The sequence below is a fragment of the Haliaeetus leucocephalus genome, unplaced genomic scaffold (genome assembly GCF_000737465.1).
Source record: "Haliaeetus leucocephalus isolate CR32 unplaced genomic scaffold, Haliaeetus_leucocephalus-4.0 Scaffold450, whole genome shotgun sequence".
NCBI classification, from domain to species: Eukaryota; Metazoa; Chordata; class Aves; order Accipitriformes; family Accipitridae; genus Haliaeetus; species Haliaeetus leucocephalus.
Genome location: NW_010972886.1, coordinates 3,379,539 through 3,399,727, shown reverse-complemented (window position 1 = coordinate 3,399,727; position 20,189 = coordinate 3,379,539). Strand labels below are relative to the sequence as shown.

The 20,189-nt window shown below is 38.8% G+C and overlaps 1 protein-coding gene across 1 annotated transcript in view; it reads left to right on the top strand.

The window, feature by feature from the left end:
- PDE7B (phosphodiesterase 7B) overlaps nt 1-20,189 on the top strand; it is a 180,744-nt gene that overhangs the window by 149,963 nt on the left and 10,592 nt on the right. Inside the window, exons 4-8 of the mRNA XM_010574649.1 lie at nt 8,836-8,987; nt 10,253-10,316; nt 11,923-12,018; nt 13,725-13,825; nt 15,331-15,462. Of these exons, the coding sequence (XP_010572951.1) occupies nt 8,836-8,987; nt 10,253-10,316; nt 11,923-12,018; nt 13,725-13,825; nt 15,331-15,462 (545 nt within the window). The remainder of the gene's footprint in view (nt 1-8,835; nt 8,988-10,252; nt 10,317-11,922; nt 12,019-13,724; nt 13,826-15,330; nt 15,463-20,189) is intronic.

The following is a 20,189-nucleotide window of genomic DNA, read 5'->3' as shown; positions in this document are numbered from 1 at the left end:
GACACTCCAAAGGTATATCTGGGTATTACCAAGGATCTTGGTATTGTCATGCAGGCAGAAGTTGAGTGCAAAAGAACCCCACCTGCTTTAAGCTTAGCTTAGCAAATTAAGTTAGTATAGGTGATATATTTTTAGTGCCAGATGGTGATAAACAATGATATTAGGTACCATTCAGTCTCTGTCCTTGATTTGCTGTCTGATTTGAGTCAAGCAAAATACTCTGGCTTTCAGTTTGTTTGCAAATAAAGTGATGCTTTGCAGGCATGTGATAAATTAGGTACTACAGAAATGAAGAGTGTTGTCAGGGTTAGTAAGGGAAGATAGGAACTCATGAAAAAGTCTTCATCTCAAAGAACCAAAGTCTGTGGACATTTGAATCTGTGGTTTCTGCCTGCCTACGGAAAGGTCCATTTGCAAAATTTACATTCATTTTTGGTTTTGGATTTTGAACACTCCAGGGCTTTCAGGTAGGGCCCATCTCCAGGGAAAATAAAACTTAACCACAGCCACCAACCCAAAACTAAACCATCAAGTAACCTGAACCCAAATGAGTGAGGTTAAAAAGAGTTTGGTTAACTGTCTTGTTTTGTTGCCTTTGGCTAGAAAAACAAGTGGGAGTGAGAGATGCCTTTTTAGATATTTCTGACCCAGGTTAAATTAGGACACTAAAGGTCTTGTGAGGAAGTTTCAAGGGCTGATTGGATTACTCGGATCCCAAGCCAGCCCATGGAGATGAATCCAAAGTTCCAGATGGTTATTAAATTAGAAAGGGAAAGATCTTATGAGGTCTGCATCATTTCTACATAATACCTCCCTTAGTTCCTCATGGATAAGCACATCCAAAAGATACTCATCAACATCCCAAAGGCACACAGGCTTCTTAATCTGGTTAGCTTGTGTCTGGTTTGAATGGGAAGAACATTTTCAGAACTGAAGTCAGCCTATGGCCTTGCTTTTGGTTACCTATTCAAGGAAGAGGAATTGGGATTCTCTTAATAATGTTTCAGCACAAAGATTGTTCTGTTTTTTAGTAACAGTTCACTATATTAAAAAATTCTTCCTGTCATTGGAAATCAGTCTGGTTCCCCCTTTTCATCAAATAACAGCAAGTTTTTTTTTGTTTGGGGTGTTGTTTGGATTTTTAAGTGTTTTAAAGAGTTGTTATCTGCAAAATTTAATATCAAGGTAGCTTGAAAAGTATATTCTCCTTCCTGACATTCATGCTCCTTGTTTAGCTTTTACACTACATTTGTAAAAAGTGAAAGCCAGAATGTAAAACTGATTGATGCACATGCTCTCATATGCTAACAAAATGCTGCAGTTTGGGTTATGAATGTTTCAGGAGAACTCATGAAAGCAAGCAGAGCAAACAAAAAACTAGGTGTGCTTCACACACAAAATCTCAGTGAACGCTGACCTGATTATACAGGTTTGTAACTTATTTTTTTAATACAGATTTGGGATTCAGTTCAGCTGAGAATGTCCCTTTAAAAGTTTCCAAATGATGCGTGACCCGTTCTGCCACCCCACCTTCTTTTCCCTGATTAGAAAAGGGAAAGGGTGTACTGAAGATAACACTGAGGATACTTTCCAAATGACCAGAGGAAAAGAAAGAACAAGGAGAAGGGATCATTAAGATGATAAATGAAAGTTAGGCTTGCTGTTATTACAGATTATGTTGCTTTTTCTCAAGGGGAGTGAAGGGGGAGGGGATCTACCATTTCCTGTTGGAGAAACTATAATCAGCTATAGAACATTTGCAGTTTTATGAAAAAAAGGTCCTGACTGTGCTGCTGTATGAAGATTGAAGTGGCAAAGTGAAGGTTCATATTGTAATGATAACGACTTTGTGGTGAAACGGAACACAACATGCTGTTTCCTAAGAACTTGTAGGAGGCTTAATAAAAGATGCCAAGATGTTTGTTTACATAAAGATGATTGATGACCTCAATAAAGGCTGCAAATTGTATAGAGAAACACATCTAAATTCACCTTAAATTTGGATTTAATCTATTCTTCTTCCTGTTATTAAGGCTAATGTTCTGTTACCTAACTGGTCTTTGAAACTCTAGTTTCTCCAGAACTTGGTGTAATGGGCTAACTCGGTATATAAGTGGGACAACCTGCATAATTCTTTAGTTCTGTAGTCACTTTCAAAGAGTATCAAAAGGAATATATTTTGGGATGGGAGGGAAACTGCATGACTAGTATTCTTCAAGTTGCCAACAATTGTGCAGGAACTTTATGATTTGGAAGCTGAGCTGTTACAAGCCATCAAAAAAGAGGAAACCCCACAGCAAGGTTACCTAGAAAGTTGGTGTCCCAGAACCTCTCACACTATATTAACTATATTAGCCAAAGGAGTACATGAACACCTTCTCTGTAAACAGTGCTCTGCATGGATTTTGTGCACTTGTGCAGGTGGTTGAAGAATGGAATCTTGACTCAAAGTGGGAAATTTTAAAGATCTTTTGTTTTACTTCTTCTAATTTTCTGCTTTTCTCTGATGTGTTCAGAGTCCCCCTCTCTTTCCCACAGCCTCTTCCTAATTGAAAAAATATGTTTACCCATTTAAAGAGAAATAATACAGTTGTAACACATATGAACCATGACAGCTGACAGAAAGCACTTGACGTCTATGAATTTTATCAGAAGTCAGGGAACAAAGAATTTTTAGACATTACAGAAGCAAGTAAGAACAAAATGTTTATAACACAACCTTTTTGGATTCCCATGTAGTTTGAGGAAGTCTCATGAGGATTTCTACATTTACAAGATATCTGTAGATGTGATATAGTGCAAGGTGTTCAGCTCTGTGGACTTAGTTGCAGTGACCAGTGTATATTCAGATGATAAAACTGACACAATCTTACTATTTTTGAATCAAACCTGTTTGTCAGTTTCTCACACCAGCCGCAGAAGATTGAGAAGTACAACTGGGTCCTTCTACACTAGACTGAAAGCTTTCAAGCAACAATCCTTTTATATAGGTTTCTGGTGCTTTGTGTGCTTTCAGGCCTTTCTTGAAAACTGCAGTGTTTCCTTTCTGAAGGGTTTTTGGACTGCAAGGTGCAAGGTAATGGGAAAGCCTAGACAGTGCAGAGAGAAGAGGTTATCTGTTCTTCTAGTTTAGGAGTGCCTTCTCCAAAATTCAAGTTTGAAGTATTAAGTTTGAAATTAATTTTTAGATTACCTGTGTTAGTTCAGCTGTCCCTACTCATGCTGCTGTTGTCTTTTGGATAATATGATAAATCCATAATGTAAGAAGAAGATATTAAGAAGGCACAGCAATTTTTTTCTATCATCAGTGCTATGCACTCTTCTTTATACAAAAAATTTAGCAACCAGGTCATGCAATGAGTATGCCAAACAAAACGTCAGTAAAGGTGATCTAAATGCCTGGCATGATTTGACACACAAAAAAATGGACAAACACCAATTATTCCTCATAAGTCAATTACATATCTCTTGGGCTCTCAAATAAAAGCATTCTAATCAGCTGTCAAGCCAGGAAGCAGTGCAGGAAATTACCTCCATAACGTACAGGACCAGAGGCAAATTGTTTCCCAGAGTCCTTGCTGTTTGCAAACTGTCCAGATATAGTAAATTGCAGGTCTGATCCTCTCATCCTCTCTTCCAGATATTCCAGCACTTTTCTACCAATCCTGCCTGACTCTTCAGGCATACAGTTGTAGAAGCAGTGGCTGAGTACAGAATGTCTTTGCATCCTTGGAACGGGGGAAAGGATATTATAAACCATATGACTCAGAGGCAGGTGCTTGACGACCTGATTTATTCTACATCTTTTTGGAAAGAAGAGGAAAAACATTTTCTGCTCCTCAATCAGTTAGCTTTTGAAAATTAATGAACCTGTAGTTATCCACTCATGCTGCTGAATGACCTGTTTTTATTGTACGCTGAGGTGCAATAAAATAAAAAAAAGGCGATACTGTGAAGGAAAATGCAGAGGCCTTATTTGAATGCATAACCAAGTTTGTTTACTTTGTAAGAACAATAACAATGTAATGAATGTCTGGTGCAGAGTTAAGTACATCCTTGTGCACATTTGATTTATGTGATCGTTTCTGGATGTTAACCATTGTTAACATAACCTCCATCATTTTTATATTCATGCTGCCTGTGGGCACGTGCTAGCGTAGCAATGTGAAAGAAATCTGAAAGAAAACTGGTAGCAGTTCCTAGTGCAGGAAACCTCTTTCCCTGAAATAACAGAGGTTGGGGTGTAGCGAGCTGTAGATCATGTTCAGGCGAGCAGATCTGTGTAACTGGAGGAACTTTGTTAGGGGAGAGAAGGCAACCATTGATTCCTGTAGCTTATTAACCTCTTGAGGGCCATGTGCAGTATCCAGACATCATCCATGGTCTGATAGTGTGTATATGTGATGTGGCTATAGAATTGCCTAAAGAAAAATGCAACCACTTTTGCTGCCTGCTAAAAACACATCAGGAGGTATGCTGTCAGCTCAGGCCGCCTGTGTTTTTGAAGGCAGAAGTTAAGCTTCGTGAGGAGTGCCTATACTGACACTTCTGTAAATATGTATGTAATTCATACAATATGTCTATGTAATTCATGCAATAACTTTGTTCAGTATACAGAGAAGGGTTTCTCCACCCACTGTGCTAGGCAGTAACTCCAACAGGATATGAGAATGGGCATCTTCTAAGAGATACAGATGATGCTTTTTTTAGGTAGACAAAACATTCAGAAGTTGCTACAGTGATTAAAGATAAACACAGTTCTCAAGGGAAGTTTTATGGGTATAAACAAAAGACATTCTTGTTTGTCTTTCACATTCATTTCAAAATTGCACATAATTACTAAATCCCATGTGAGCCTTGCAGCTTGTGTTCTTTAACTAGATAATATAGCATATGTTTTAGTACCCAAAGTTCTGCAGTTGAAGTTCAGTGATATCTGTAATATTTTTGATTCATTTACTCGTAATTCAATTTAACCTAATTAGAAATAGCTATCAATAACTCTGTATGTTTCAATGTCACTGTATGACTTAGATCCGGTGTCATCAGTGAAATTTTATATTTACAATTTAAATTGAAATTTACAGTTGTCAATAAAGAAGTGGTATGTTCTGTGTGTTACTAGAAGTCATTCATGTAAACCCTTAATTTCATCTTAAAACTGCATCCTGATCTGTGTCAGCTGGTGGATCCCATATGCTAGGAATGGCTCTTCGCTGCTGGGAGATTCAGGTGCAGTTGCTGAGCTGAGGACAGAATTTAGGCATTCATTCTCAGCTGCTTCACCTTCTGCTCTTTTAATCATCCTTTTTATTTCAACTTCATATGGCTGTGCTTTTCTTTTTTGTTTGACACTGATCTTGGGAGGGGAAAGAGAAAATGCTGATGAGATTATAATAGTTTGGGGAGTGTTGTGCTCCGAGAGGGGAAGAGTCTTACTCCAATTTTATGCAAGACACCATCATAATAAGGTACATTATTGTAGATGGCATAGTAGTCTGTTGTGGGTGTCCTGGTTTCAGCTGGGATGGAGTTAACTGTCTTCCTAGTGGCTGGTATGGTGCTATGTTTTGAGTTCAGTATGAGAAGAATGTTGATAACACTGATGTTTTCAGTTGTTGCTCAGTAGTGTTTAGACTAGAGTCAAGGATTTTTCAGCTTCTCATGGCCAGTCAGGGCACCTGACCCAAACTGGCCAACAGTGTATTCCATAGCATGTGACGTCCCATCTAGTTTAGGAACGGGGAAGGGGGGGGGGGAATCGCCGCTCGGGGACTGGCTGGGTGTCGGTCGGCGGGTGGTGAGCAATTGCCCTGTGCATCATTTGTACATTCCAATCCTTTTATTACTACTGTTGTCATTTTATTAGTGTTATCATTATCATTACTAGTTTCTTCTTTTCTGTTCTATTAACCCATTCTTATCTCAACCCAGGAGTTTTACTTCTTTTCCTGATTTTCTCCCCCATCCCACTGGATGGGAGGGGGAGTGAGTGAGCGGCTGCGTGGTGCTTAGTTGCTGGCTGGGGTTAAACCACGACAGTGGGTCATAGCAATCATCTGATAAGTCCTGTGATTCATAGACAAATCAACTATTACTGAAATGACCCAACAGATGTGATTTTAACATGATACCCTTTAAGTCAACATCCAGAGTTTGCATGTGGATAGCCTGCAGTGTGGGATTTGGGCTGTTCTGTCAAAAGCCCAATTTTGCAAATACCTTTCCTACTGTTCTTTATCAGTATTATGAACTCCTTCACTTATGAATGAAACAGATTATTGTTGGGAAATCTTTTTTGCATAATATATCGCAATACAGTGCTCATCTGAAGCAGCAAGTCATGTTTCAGAGGCGCTATCTGCCGATGATGAAATTTCAGTTGAGACCTGTGACAACCATACAGAGCAATGTGACAAAGCAGTGGCAACAAGTTTGATGGTTCAATTCAGAAAATATGTTTCACAACAACAAATTACTTATTTCTACCTGATGTGTTTGTGGTTTGGTTAATTATTTGTGCTACTGAAATAATCTGGTAATCCAAAAGATAAAATAACCACTTCATAATCCAACGTGTGGCTGCTTGTTGGGACTTGGGCCAAACTTTGACCTTCAGATCATCCACAGCAACTCTACGTGTGAATTTTAGACAGTTTAGGGAACATAGGTGGTAATTTCAGTCATCTGTCTTAAACTGAAAAAAACAGATATTAACTTAGATAAAAAATTAGTTGGAACAACTACTCATTTTTAACGTACAAAAGGGAAGTTTTCTGTACTTTAAAATTTAAACTTGTCACTTGAAAGCAGTGACAGTTTGGGGGCAAAGATGGAGTTAGCAGAGTTGGGAAGTCAAGAAACAGCTGACACAAGTTTAAAAAGTGAATTAATTTTGAGAGTGTTTTGTTATCGAGGAATTAAACTGAATGTCAGCCACTTCTTAGCAGCACTATATAAATGAAATGTGAAAACAAGTCTACCAGTTCCTCCACATGTCGCTGTCACTGGGTAACTGTTAGCACCTACATTAGTCACTCCTTCAACAGGCCATGAAATTGTACCAGCTTTTAAAATGTGTGAGAGAATTAAGGCAGGTGCTGGCACACCATAAATGAAAATCTAACCTTCAGGCTGGTACAGTAGTGACATTGTTACTGTTTGCATTCTTGAAAACACATGGCTTGTCAAGTTACAGTAAAATTGTTTTGTGCTTTTATATATTAAAACTCAGTGGGGTGTTTGGGCTGCCCAGGAGAAGGGTGAGACTTACAGGTGTAACTAAATATATTAATTATTGATACTCAGTGTGTAAGTATGTATTTTTTGTTGTTGTTACTGACTTTGTGTCACTCAATAGTTGTTGGATTACTTAAGGAAGAAACTTGCTCCGGAAGGTGCTCACACATCTGCTGTTGGACATGTTAGAACCATCTATCATCCAAAAAAACCTTAATGACTTCTCTGAAAAACCTCTCAGAATAATAATACTCATAAAACAGCATACAAAGTCATATTTTAGTTTCACAGCAGAACAAAAATGCTCAGCATTTTTTCATAAAAAGAAATAGCAGAATAGAGAGAGTCATCTTCAGTCCATGGATATTTTTCCTGAGCTCTTATTTAAACCTGAAATCCAGTTAATTGCTATGCAGCTTCTCATCTCAAGCAATCATTACTGTTCCCTAGAAGGAATCTTAATCTTCAGTTTCTTACAAGGTTCCTCTTACAAATAAAACTGTGTTGAATCTTAATGCCTTTGAACTGAATGTCCAGTTTCTGTCTTTGCTTTTTCCAAAACTTATACCAGACTGCAAAATGAAAACATCACGACTGTACAAGGTTCTGTTAAAAGTTCAAATGAAATTACCTAAGTCATTATCAGTTTTAGGAAGCCTGCATATTTTTCTTACTAACAATAAGGTAATTTAATTACTTTAATTACTGATTTAATCACTGTATAAAAACTGCCTTGGTTTTTGTGTCACATTTAGCCCTATATGAAAATCTCCTAATACAGCATTAGGGAATTAGAATTATCCTGGTACTGAGTGAAACGAACATATTCTGTTGTGTAAGCAGAAATGTATGTATTGCCTGAATATACTTGCTTTCCTAATTGTAGAACTAAAATATTGTCTTCATTTATAATTTGCCTTAATATGTAGGAAGGACAGCAGACAATACAATAGGATTATTAACCTATTCTTACTTCTTTCTCTCTTTTCTCTCATTTTCCAAAAGTGGGTCATACAGTTGTGCTTTCAAACTCTATTTTGAGGTCTCTTTTGGTGTCCCTGTCTTGGTTTTATATCCAAGATCACCTTGTATGCTAGTGCTATGCAATTTGAATATATATTCCAGTGACATTCCTGTGAGGTAGCAAGGTAATGCTATTTTCAATTGTATGTACAGTTAGGGAACAGAGGCACAGAAGAGTAAGAGCAGCTTTCCCATACCTAACTCTGCCTAGTCATTTAGGCTGTCTCTAGATATATATGTATCACCCCCCTCTGTGATTTATATATCACCCCTCCCCAGTGACAGTCTGGATCACATTAAAGTCTGTGGCAGGCAGTGTACTGAACTCAGATCTTCCAAGTCCTACATTAGTACTCTTTTACTGGAACGTATTTCCTTTCTGAAATGAACACATGTATTATGCTGAAGTATAGGGATTTGAATACTGCTCCTTCATGTGGATTGGCAAGAAGCGTGAACTCTATGTTTTTTGTATCATTATTTTAAGGTTTTTGCTATTTCTCTTATTAAATAATTGAGAATGTCATCCTTCATCTTGGGTTTCATGGTTTCTATACTGATTGGTTTTCACAGATACTACGCTCTCAGGGGAAATTGGCACCAAGAAAAAAGTGAAAAGACTGTTAAGTTTCCAGAGGTATTTCCATGCGTCCCGGTTACTGCGTGGAATTGTACCACAAGCCTCTCTGTACCTACTGGATGAGGACTACCTTGGGCAAGCAAGGGTAAGACGGGTCTCCAGATCTCCATTTCCTTTACTAATATTCCAGAGAGTGGCAGTTTTGTTTCAGTCTTCAGATAAAGCAATGTATGGCTGATCTTTCTTAAATGACCCACGTTATTTGCCTGCCTCACAGCAAACAGACTGTCCATTCCTCTTTTATGGTTACAGCTTTAAAGGCTTAGTCTCAAAGCAACGAGAAAATGTCTAAGTCCATTCAGCATTTTCAGATTCTGTCAACTGAAATTATAATCTGGATTTATTAAAGGATGAAGGATCCCTGGCTGAGTTACTGATTGAAGTAAGTGTAGCCTCGATACAGGATTTAGTTCATCCGCTTGAAAAAAGACAGCTGTCTCTCAACTGGTATGGAGCAGCTATTAGGCAACTCACAATAGCTCTTCCTAGCAAAGGCTAGGAAGCAGGGAACATTCACTACAAAGAACTTCACAATAATCAAAATATAATTCTCTTATTTTGCAGCTCTTATACTTGCTTTGGCTGATATTTTCTAACAAAAGTTGCACAACTGGTGGCATTGGGATCATGTGCCTAGGCAATTTTTATTCTCTGCAAGAGAAGATTACGTGCTGGGTGTTGGAAAGTAATTAAGAATCGAGAACTGGTTTGAATACAGACTAACTAAGGGGAGTGAACACACATTTCATTCACACATATGCCATTGTAGGTCATACAGTTAGTCCAGACTCAGTCTCTTGACTGAACTGATGTAGCTGTAAAAACACTGGGTATGGTGGTAATGATAGATTCTTTTTGTGGCTTAGCGGGCTTCACAGAAGCACTGTGCCTAAGTTTATAAAAGCTATTCCTGTGTATTGGTTTGTTTAGCAAAATGTAATTCATATTCACCATAAGAGCTAAGATTGTGTTTTACTGTAATAAAAACCTAAGAGAATTTGTACTGAATTGATTTGGGGACATGAAAGGACAATAAAAAAGTTCTGCAGTAGAAGGGAATGTTTTCATAATATTTTGTTTTATATTATTCCATGTTTTGAGCTCCATTTAGAAGGTATTTTTAGTGTCAAGTTCGAAACCTCCTCAGTTAAAGTGCAAATGGTATTCTATACAGTGTAGCTAAATTTGGTTCTTGATGTCTGATATTTCAAATACGTCTCTATAGCTTTCCCAAACAAAACTTTAAAGCTGCAGCAATCAATCCAGTGATGGATTAATGTGGAATAATAATTTAAATTTGCTTTAGTTTGACATACCAGTCATTTGCCTTTTCATATTTGTTTTTTCTAGCATATGCTATCCAAAGTGGGAATGTGGGATTTTGACATTTTCTTGTTTGACCGCTTGACAAATGGTAAGTGATTTTTTAAAAGTTTTTATTTTACTATCTCTCATATATGACTATTCTAAAAAAAACTAATTAATTAATTGCTAAAAGTTTCCAGTTTAGGTTACTGAAAATCTGGACACAGTTAACTTCTCTTAAAATCATATCCTTGAACATTTTCCTGAACTATAGGATAATGTTTAAAGTATGGTTTTGTATTAATCTAATCTTCTACATTTGTTATGGTCACCTTTTCAAGGAGGTGTTTCAGTTTGCTTTACCTGGGAAATTTTAAAGGTACTTTAAGTATACCTATTAGATACACTGGTCTGTAAGTCCAGACCTCCATAATCTGTCACTTTCTATCAACATGAAATACCTTTAACTGAAGATACCCTTGCTTCTGTTCAGTAGCAAAAATTAGGAAATTCATTAGGATGGTAAAAATCTGTGAAATATTTTGTCTAAATGTATACCTGTAACTCCACACACACCTCCAGTGCCTAGGCAATACCTCTCGACCAGGTAACTGCCAAAGAGTGTTGTGATCACACCTTTCTCCTTTCTGTATTGCTCATAGGAATGAGATCCCTTGTTCTTCACCCCCGGTCTAATTAGGTTTGGCTGGGGCAGAAGGTGTAGAAAAACGTTGGTTTGGAGGGTAATTCAGCTGAGTGACTGGCAGTGAAGAGTGGAAAGGACTGCAAATGGCAAGGGAAGCAGAAGCATAATTCTTCTAACTTACCTTTCTGCGCCCCTGCTCAGTAGTCAAGGCCAAATAAGTTTCCATGTCCTCTTCGGACATATTTTTATTTTCTTTCCTGAGTTACATTAAATAAGAAAAGACTCCCTTCAAACATTGTTTATATCTTGTATGGGTTGGTTGGTTTGTTTGGTTTTTTTTTTCTAACTTTTCTGGAAACATTGCTGCTGAATTATGCAGTGCAAACTTTTTAAAATACTCTGTGTATGTATAGTTGATCGTATAATACTGGTTAGGCTCAATTTTGCCAGTGTTCCCAGTATTGGATTCACAGTAAGGCCAACATAACATTACAGTGGGACTTGAGACCATAAATGCTGCACCTCATTTTTCCTGTCTGCATTGTCATTATGAGATGCAGTTGTAGCTGAGCTAGATACGTGGGTTAATTACATGTTTGTACAGCCATGTGTAAAATACAAAATTTAATTACAAATGGCTGATTTCTCAGTAATTAATTAATTAGTACAGTATGGCAAACTGAAGTGGCAGAAAAGCCATTCTCCTTTCTGTCATTTCTGGAGGTAGACCTGGATTATGAAGATGATGTGGTTCTCAGACAAGCCTGTCAAAAGATTTCCAGTTAAAGCCATATCAATTCACCTTCTGTGTCATGTTGAAATGGCAAATGTGACTTCATGGCGTCAAGACACAGGAATGGCACTCCACACAGCCGTACCATCAAATCTTGATTATATACAGGAGTGATTTATATAGGCTACTTTTGAGTATACGAGTGTCATCTAAGCTCGTATGGTAGGAGCTAAGGTGATAGGAGCTGACTGATAGGAAATTACTGAGATTTTTAGTCTTGCTCGGTTTGTAACTACATGTCAAGGGAATCTAAGAGTTGTTCCTTTCTGCTTTTAGGAAACAGTCTCGTAACACTGCTTTGTCACCTCTTCAATGTGCATGGACTTATTCACCATTTCCAGTTAGATATGGTTACATTACACAGGTTTTTAGGTAAGTGCTCACCTCAAAGCCATCTTTAAATGCAGTTTACAGCTTAAGTAGGGCATCAGAGAAGGCACTGGCTTGGTCTGCATATCTATGTAAAATCATGATGTTGTTGCAAATATTTCAGTAAAACATTTCTGTGATATATATTAGCATACAATTTACAGGCACTCGGGTACTTGGTTCAGTACCTATTAAGTCAATGGAGGGACTTCAAAAGTCTCTGCATTGTGCTGAAGCATCCCAGTACCACAACTGCACTGGTGATTTAAAAAAAAAGTATGTCACGCAGAGATGTCGCCAGCCAAGTAGGCCCACACAGACAGACAGACATTGCAGAACCTACCCATGCACAGTACAATTGTGGTGCAGTGTAATTATTTTAGTGAGTAATAGACCACTGAGACCCAGGGCAGTTAAAAGCTTATGTGCAAAATTTAACAAATTATATCAAGCTGTCTGCGCTGAATAGTGTTGATGAAAGCCCCTGCTGCTGTTACTGCCAACAGAAGTATTAGCCCCATGCTGTCAGTGAACCAAAAGAAGAAATTGGCCAAAATCAATTACTTTTTGCATCATGTTTTGAATGCAGCTGAATGCCGGGTTGTTAGGCTGTCAGGCGGAGTTTCCAAGGCAGGGTCTCTTCTTTAAGAGTGCCTAATTGTCGCGTCTGGAAAGCATTCTTACGGTGTGGAGACAGACAAAATCTCCCCGAAATCTCCCCACCGTTTCTAGCTCCTGCGGGCAGCCATGAAGTGGACGCTCAGATAATTGGAGCTAGTGGTACTCAGGGTTTAAAGGATTACCCGCTGTAACTCCAGATGCTTGTGGAGCTGGAAACGAACTGAAGGCTAGGACTTTCTTTGGCGTTCCCCACGCTGGTGACAAGTGCCATGGGAAATTTGCCCATTACCTTTCTGTTTGATTGATTTGATAGTGTCTAGGAGAGCGCTTTGGGCAAGATCGAGGGCAGCTTCCAGTGTCCACATGGTGTTGCCCTGAGACCACCTAATGGTGCAGGCACTGCTGCAAGGAACAGATGAGTGTGAAGCACGCACCTCGATGATTTTCTGTGCGAGTGAAAGCTGAGAGTTAGAAGGTTGGTGCTCCTGGTCCAGCTGGACCAGTTCCAGCACTGCAAACTAAAACAAGAGGGACTGGTATTTTGAAATGAACACACAGATGTGACTAAATTTATCACAGACGATTTTGCTCTGAATACCCCAATGCTGTATCTTTTGATCTCTGCCTGGAGGATGTAGGAATGCCTTTGACGGTAGTTAGTCACTCAAATAACAAATGATGCCAGGATATCAAGGCCTCACCCCCTGCTGCTGTAAAATAGGTGGTACTGCCTTAATGACATATTACTCCCCTATGACAGCAGCCTAAATAATTACACTCCGTTGTGGATAAATTTGCCTCTCTTCCTTATTTATTTTACTCCTGAATGAGAGCCTTCACTAAGGCAAGAAAGAGTTGATTTATGAACTAGACCCAGTATATCCCCTTGGGCCTCACAAATCCTTTCATGCATTTTTTTCTCTAAAGGTATCCCAATAAGAGCACCAGTCTAAGTAAACTACAGCTATTTGAAGAAATTCCTTAGGCAGCTGTCTGTAAAACCTCAGATTGTATTTTAAATCCAGTTCCCACTTGTGGCCATGGCATTCAGAGACAAAAGGATCTTTGTTTTCTGTTTTGGTTCCCAGTTATGGTTCAAGAAGATTACCATAGCCAAAACCCATACCACAATGCTGTCCATGCTGCTGATGTCACACAAGCTATGCACTGCTATCTGAGGGAGCCCAAGGTAATGACAACCTTTCACACTGATGTTGCTTTCAGATAATTCTCAAATTTTTTTTCCCAGGATTGAAAAAAAAAAAAAAAGGCTATTTTTAGATAGCGGAAAATGATTGCTTGCTTGAAGTCAGCAATGAATCGGTAGCAGAGTCAGCTACAGATTACAGACATTTCAAACAAGCTAGCGGAGTCACTTCTCATCACGCAGACGACGTATCAAAGTGCTGTCGTATGAGCTCCAGCTACCATGACCGTGTGTACCAGCCACCCGCCAGTGGCAGCCGTCCTCCCATCAAAGCCAGCAGAAGGCAACGCGTGCCCGTGCCTCGGTCACCTCGGGGCATAAGCCCCTCACATCAATATTTCAAAATACCAAGTTATGCAGTGCAACACCAGAAAAGGGGAAACTGGTCCCTTGGACTGGGTCTGTTGGCAGGGTCTCCTCTGCGCCAGCCAACAGCAGCTTTTGACTGCTGGAGCAAGCCCTCGGCATGAGGGTGTGATGTTGCCTTATGCATTACTGGAAGGAAGGCACTGTAATGTTGTAATGCTGAGCCACAGTGTAAGAATATAAGTAATCTTTCCTGGGTTGACTTAAATGAAAGGAAGTTCTGCTAGAATTAGCAAATTGTTAGACCAGAATATAGCAATGGTAGGTGAGGACAGGAGCAGGCCCCAGCTTTCCTGTATTTCCATCTCCTGCAAGATCTGCAAGTCCCTTCTGTTTGGAAGTGAGGAGGACAGCCAGCATCCAGAATCCATACCATACTGCTCTTCATTTCTCATCTCAGGATGCTTCTCTCAGCTCATAGACCTGTACCCTGTTGGGCTGGTGATAACTACCTCACTCTCAGAAATAGAAAATGCTAAGAATTCCTATTTTTTTTCCAGTGATAACAAAATTTGCTTCTGAATGATAAGCTGTAAAGAATTAAAAAATCTGGGCAGGTTTTCAGACTTGGATGTCTGAAGTTAGAAAGGGAAATTATGCTCTCTAATAAAACACCTATATTTGAACTGAGATATCTAACAGCCAAGTTTGAAATTTCAAAAGTTTATAAACTCTGCATTTTACAACACAGTGCTGTGCTAGAAAAATGAAGCCTGATGTATTGTTGGTATTACTAACTACTGTGTGAAGCAGAGCTCTTATTGTGTATGCTAATGTATGCCAACCTGCTAGTATACTTACTTACTTTTTTAAACTGAATCTTTTAGACTCTGCTCAAGCATTTCTGTAACAACAATCCTTATATTGCCATGAATGATGAAGAGATAAGAAATACAAACTGTAATAAAATATGAGTAAATAGTCTGATATCTTTATAGATGTTTGTTCAATAGTCACCTTAAAAATGTTGTTCACATTATTTATTTTGTATTTGACATTTGTGTACAAATGCCTACAAAACTGAGCAATGCCATGATGTCAGCTGGTTTGTTTATTTGCCAAAAGAAAAAAAAAAGTGTTTACTGTTCATGTTCTTGTTGTGATTAACGCATGTGATTCAGCTTGCCAACTTCCTCACCCCATCGGACATCATGCTCGGACTGCTAGCTGCTGCAGCTCATGACGTGGATCATCCAGGGGTCAACCAACCCTTTCTGATCAAAACTAAACACCACCTTGCCAGCCTGTACCAGGTAAAACTGCTCATCAAGTTGATAATATGTAAAATGGTGTCAAGGAGAGTCTAAGCAATTTGCAGTGAACTTTAATGCCAAAATCTGGCAGCTGGGGGGATGTTGATCAAATCAACCTGCACTTAGAGTCTGGACAACTTCAGTTAAGCTCCTCACTGAGCGTCTCTTCCTACAGCAAAGCTGATGATACACGTGAGAAAGAAGGTGGAAATGTCAGATTTTTTTTGAGGACATTTAAGTCAAATCAGTTGCCTGGGTTATTTCTGCTGTAGATCATCTGGGGTAAGGAACTGTGGGTAGGAGATTTAAAATCACAGTGAGACAATTTGTACTTCATCTTCCTTCAGTGAGCAAGTAAGCAGCAGGCATGTTGTAAATTGGAGTTGCATTAAAAGAAACTTTTGCTTCATGTGGCTCTAGTAAAATTAAACACTTAATGAATACTGCAATTTAAAAAAGAAAAATAGAAGATGGAGGAAACCAAAGGAAAAGTTGTAGATATTTACAGAAATGTGCCTAGAGATAAAAAGAAAGAACTTAAAAACAGCCACTGCAGGTCACACCACAGGCTGTCTAGACCAGTATCCTGTTTCTAAGAGCAGCCAGTAAAAGATCTCAGAGAGAAACATAAGCCTGGGATAGGTATAGAGTTGTCCTTCACCTGGTATACATCCTCCCAGCTCTGGCAAGCAGTAGTAGAAGACTTCCTGAAACAAAAACACAGACCCTCTTGTTCAATAACTACCAATGAAACCATCCTGCCCTGATTTTTATGGTCCTTTTTGAACATATTTGTAGTTCCGGCCCATGGCAACCACTGTAGCTCTGGATTTTATCTACAACTGTCTTATGTTTATAAACTTTGCATGCATGTATACTTCATTATATATGCACATCTCTATTCTTTACATTATACTTAAAGACACATGCCGCCAGAGCAATGATGTAAATCATTTTGGTTGCACTAACTGTAATTCGTAGCTAATAAATGGAGATGATACTGTTTTCTAGCATTTCGAAGAGTCAACTTCAGCCTTTGTAATAAGGGGTCAGAAACAGAATATCCCAAGTTAAAAATTAATCTAACTGAAGAAGACTCACTAATAGCTATGTACCTTTCTACACATACTTAGCAAATCGAGAGTTTGCTGTGATGTGCTTACTACTTGAAAAGAGATTCTTGTTTTCCCCTACTCAAGCAACATTTGGGTTTTCTATAAGAAGTGGATTGTGTAACAGTACAGCTGTCCTGCCCCGAGATAATGGGACGGGCAGGACTGTGGGTGCCCCAGCCAGGGCACAGTGATGCTCAGACACTTCATACTTTGTGACTGGCCTCGTCACAAGCTGATGCAGCTTATTAAGTCATACCCATATGTGTCCGGTGCATTTTGCTCCAGTCTTTTCTAAATGTCAGGCCAGCTGATTGGGGAGGGAGAAAAGCCAGGGACTAAGCCAGGGGACTTTGGGAAGGTTATGTTAAGGATCCTTTGAAGAGGAGTTGCTAGAGCCATTCCACAAAAACCCTTGTCCTATGAAAAGGTATAAACAACTCCTTCTCAAATTAATAGTGGGAAACAGTAATATATAATTAGGTTGAAAATTCAGGCTAATCTGAAAGAAATGTAGCTAAAATAAAATATTAGTATCTTGGAGAGGTGGTTTCTGCTCAGCTAACTGGGCTTGACTGTTCTTTCAAATGTTGGTTAGAAAAGGCAGTGACAATACAGAAAAGGCAATCCTTCAACAGCAAATGTGATTTTTAAGTATCCTGTTTAGGGACATTCACTGGCAAGTTTGACTTACTTACTTATTTCATCTGAAATTGATCCCAGATTGTTTCCAAAGATTTCAGTAGTATACAATACATGGATGCCAATAAAAATAACGATGCTGGAAAAAAGTTGTGCTGAAAACATTTTTAGTCAAAAGTGAATAGTCTTTAAAACAATAAATTATATTCCTCTCAAGATTAGTACTTTAACATGTGCTTGAAACTGAAACAAAAAGGTTCTGGGTTTTTGGTTTTTAAGTAGCAGAGCCACAGAACTGCTGTGGCTAATCAGAAAAATGATCAAACAAAAGTAAGTAAGTAACTTTTAACGTAGCTGGTAGGCATCTGTCACTGAGACAGTAGTAGCTGAGACTAAGGGTTATCTGTTTATGGCGTCTCTTTGCTCTTGATTGTTTGTACATTTAAATTAGAACTTTACATTTGAATTATCTGAAAAAAAGGTTTTACAAAACAAGGTCAGTCAGTTTGACAAAGACGCAAAGTCTGAAGTGTATATATGAGGAGAATCATGTTTCAGGAAGATAGGTGTCATCACCAAGGAGTTCAGAACTTTCAATATTTATTTTCAAGCTAAATCCATATCTTATGATGCAAGACATTTTTTTTGTAATCTAATTTCCACAAGAGTCTATTCCATGTGAGGCACCATAATTTTCCACCAAAAATAATAGTGCCTTATTCAAGTCTCCAGCGTTACAAAGACAGTTGAGAGTGTAGAAGGTGACAGTAGGGATCTGGAGGTCACTTGTTTCTCCTGTGGGGAGCACAACAGCTTTCCTTGTTATGTGATGCAGACTTTGCTTCTAACTTTCACTGGCCATTAAAATGAAAAATAAAAGTTTTATTCTTGCTTGATAATCATTGTCTTAGGTCTCTCTAGTCTTAAAAGTCACAATTAACTCAAATTCTGGTTGATACATATGTCGTATCGAACATTATTTCTGCTTCTTTAGATTGAAAGCAGCATACAATTCAAGGTTGCTCAGCCAGATACAATCCCGCCCTGTAGTTATCCAAAACTCCACATCAAACCTAACACCAGAAAAAGTCATACTGCTTTTTTTTTTTTTAAAAAGAAATTCTATTTTACTGAAAATTATTTACAAATTTCCTAAGAAAACAAATGGCACTGATTTAAATAAAATGTTATCTTTTAACTTCAGTAATAGAGAGTTGAGATCTATCTTTGTCTGGCTCTTAAATGAAGCATAATAATTTAGAAGTCTGGAATGATCACATACAACATCTGTAGTACAAAACAGATTTCAGAAATATATGAAAGAACACTTTACAACTTTAATATAGATGTATATAAACTAGAATTAGGAAAATATGTATTGGGCATCAGTTATGACGGTTCTACTTTGCAGTCTTCCTTAAAAGTACCATTTCTAATTAAAGTATCATTTTCAGGTATTTAACATTGTGTAGTTAAACCAACTGCTCAATAACTAAGAATAGATGACCAGACTGAAAGAAATTTAGATCCCCTTCCACTCCAAATTAAAATTGAAGTTTTTTTCTGCATCTAGTTAATAGCAAATCTTCCTCTCTTCAATTTATTATTCTTTTCCAAATGAGTATGTCAAATGTGGTGGTTTGAATGGCTCAGGGAAAGTCACAGATTGGAGACTTTGTGACAGTCTAAGTAAAAAAAACCAGGGTTTTTCCTCACAGTCCTGAAGTCTGTGTTACAGCAATCCACGAGTTTCAGGCAGTAGGTGTGACAGAGGCTTCCCATCATGCAGCCTTTAAAACAAAGCTGTGCTGGTCAGTTTTAAAAAAAAAAAAAAAAAATGTTAGGGGAAGCAGAGCTGAGAACCTCAGTCTGCAAGCCAGCACATAGACTTTTCCCTGCATGGCTTATCTCCCCACCAGCCTAGGCAATCGGGTAGCTCATGGCAATTAGTCTTAATAAGGCAGTAGAGCATTCCTAGGTGGAATAGCTGACTCTACTAATTGTTGGCAGCAGCTTCAGGGATTCTGGCTGCTTGCATTTAAGAGGGGAGTCATATGACTTCATGTTCAGTTGTTGCTTGTTAACTTGACCTTTCCCTTTTCCTCCTCCATGTACTTTAAGTACAGCAGCTTCCATTTAAGTTCTCCCTATAGCAGCAAGCGAAGAGCAGAAACTTACAGAACCAGAAATACTCTAGAATGGATACCTGAGTTTGCTTTTTCCTTTGAGTAACTATTAGTTGGATGCAAGGAAGTTCTTGGGTGCCTACACGCTCAGCCCTGTTCTGGCTGGCCTTCAGCATGGCCAAAGAGCAACTGCATCCATGGAGGGTAATTCCCCGGTTGAGGTAGGTGCCGCTGAAGCAGCTCCTCCCAGCAAGTAACACTGCCATGCTGGAGGGACGTGGGGGCACAGGGTGCTCTGAGGGGGATCTCCCCACTCAGGATGTTTCAGGGGTCGCAGGAACTGTGCACACAGGCACTGTCTTAAACGACTGTAAGCCTTCCCAAAACCCAAAGGTGATAGTCAGGCAGGGTTTGTCTGATTCACCTTAGGGTGGGAAGGTGGCAGCCTATGGACTTGGGGTGACTGTTGGGACCGGGGTTCAGCTCTGAGACTGGGGAGGTGAAAGAAGCAAAAAAATTTGTTGTTATGTCCCATTACATTCCCTTGTTTTTCTTGGTCAGAGTGTAGGGTTGCAGAAGTCCATCCTGATGTATTTAGGCAAAAGGAGGAGAGATATTTAAGCTGGCTAATGAACAGAATTGCTGTCAAAAGTAATTCAGATATTGCATAGCTGATCCTGAGTTCTGGGTCTGTTAGCTCTTCTAAGGAAAAGGACTTAGTTTTTGCATAGTTGGAAAGTTTTGGGGTTTGTTTTATTTTGGTTTTTTCCCCTGGTATCTGTGATTTCTATTAGGGAAACAAAACAAACAAAAAACCCCACCCCAAAACAACTTGAGAAATACCAAA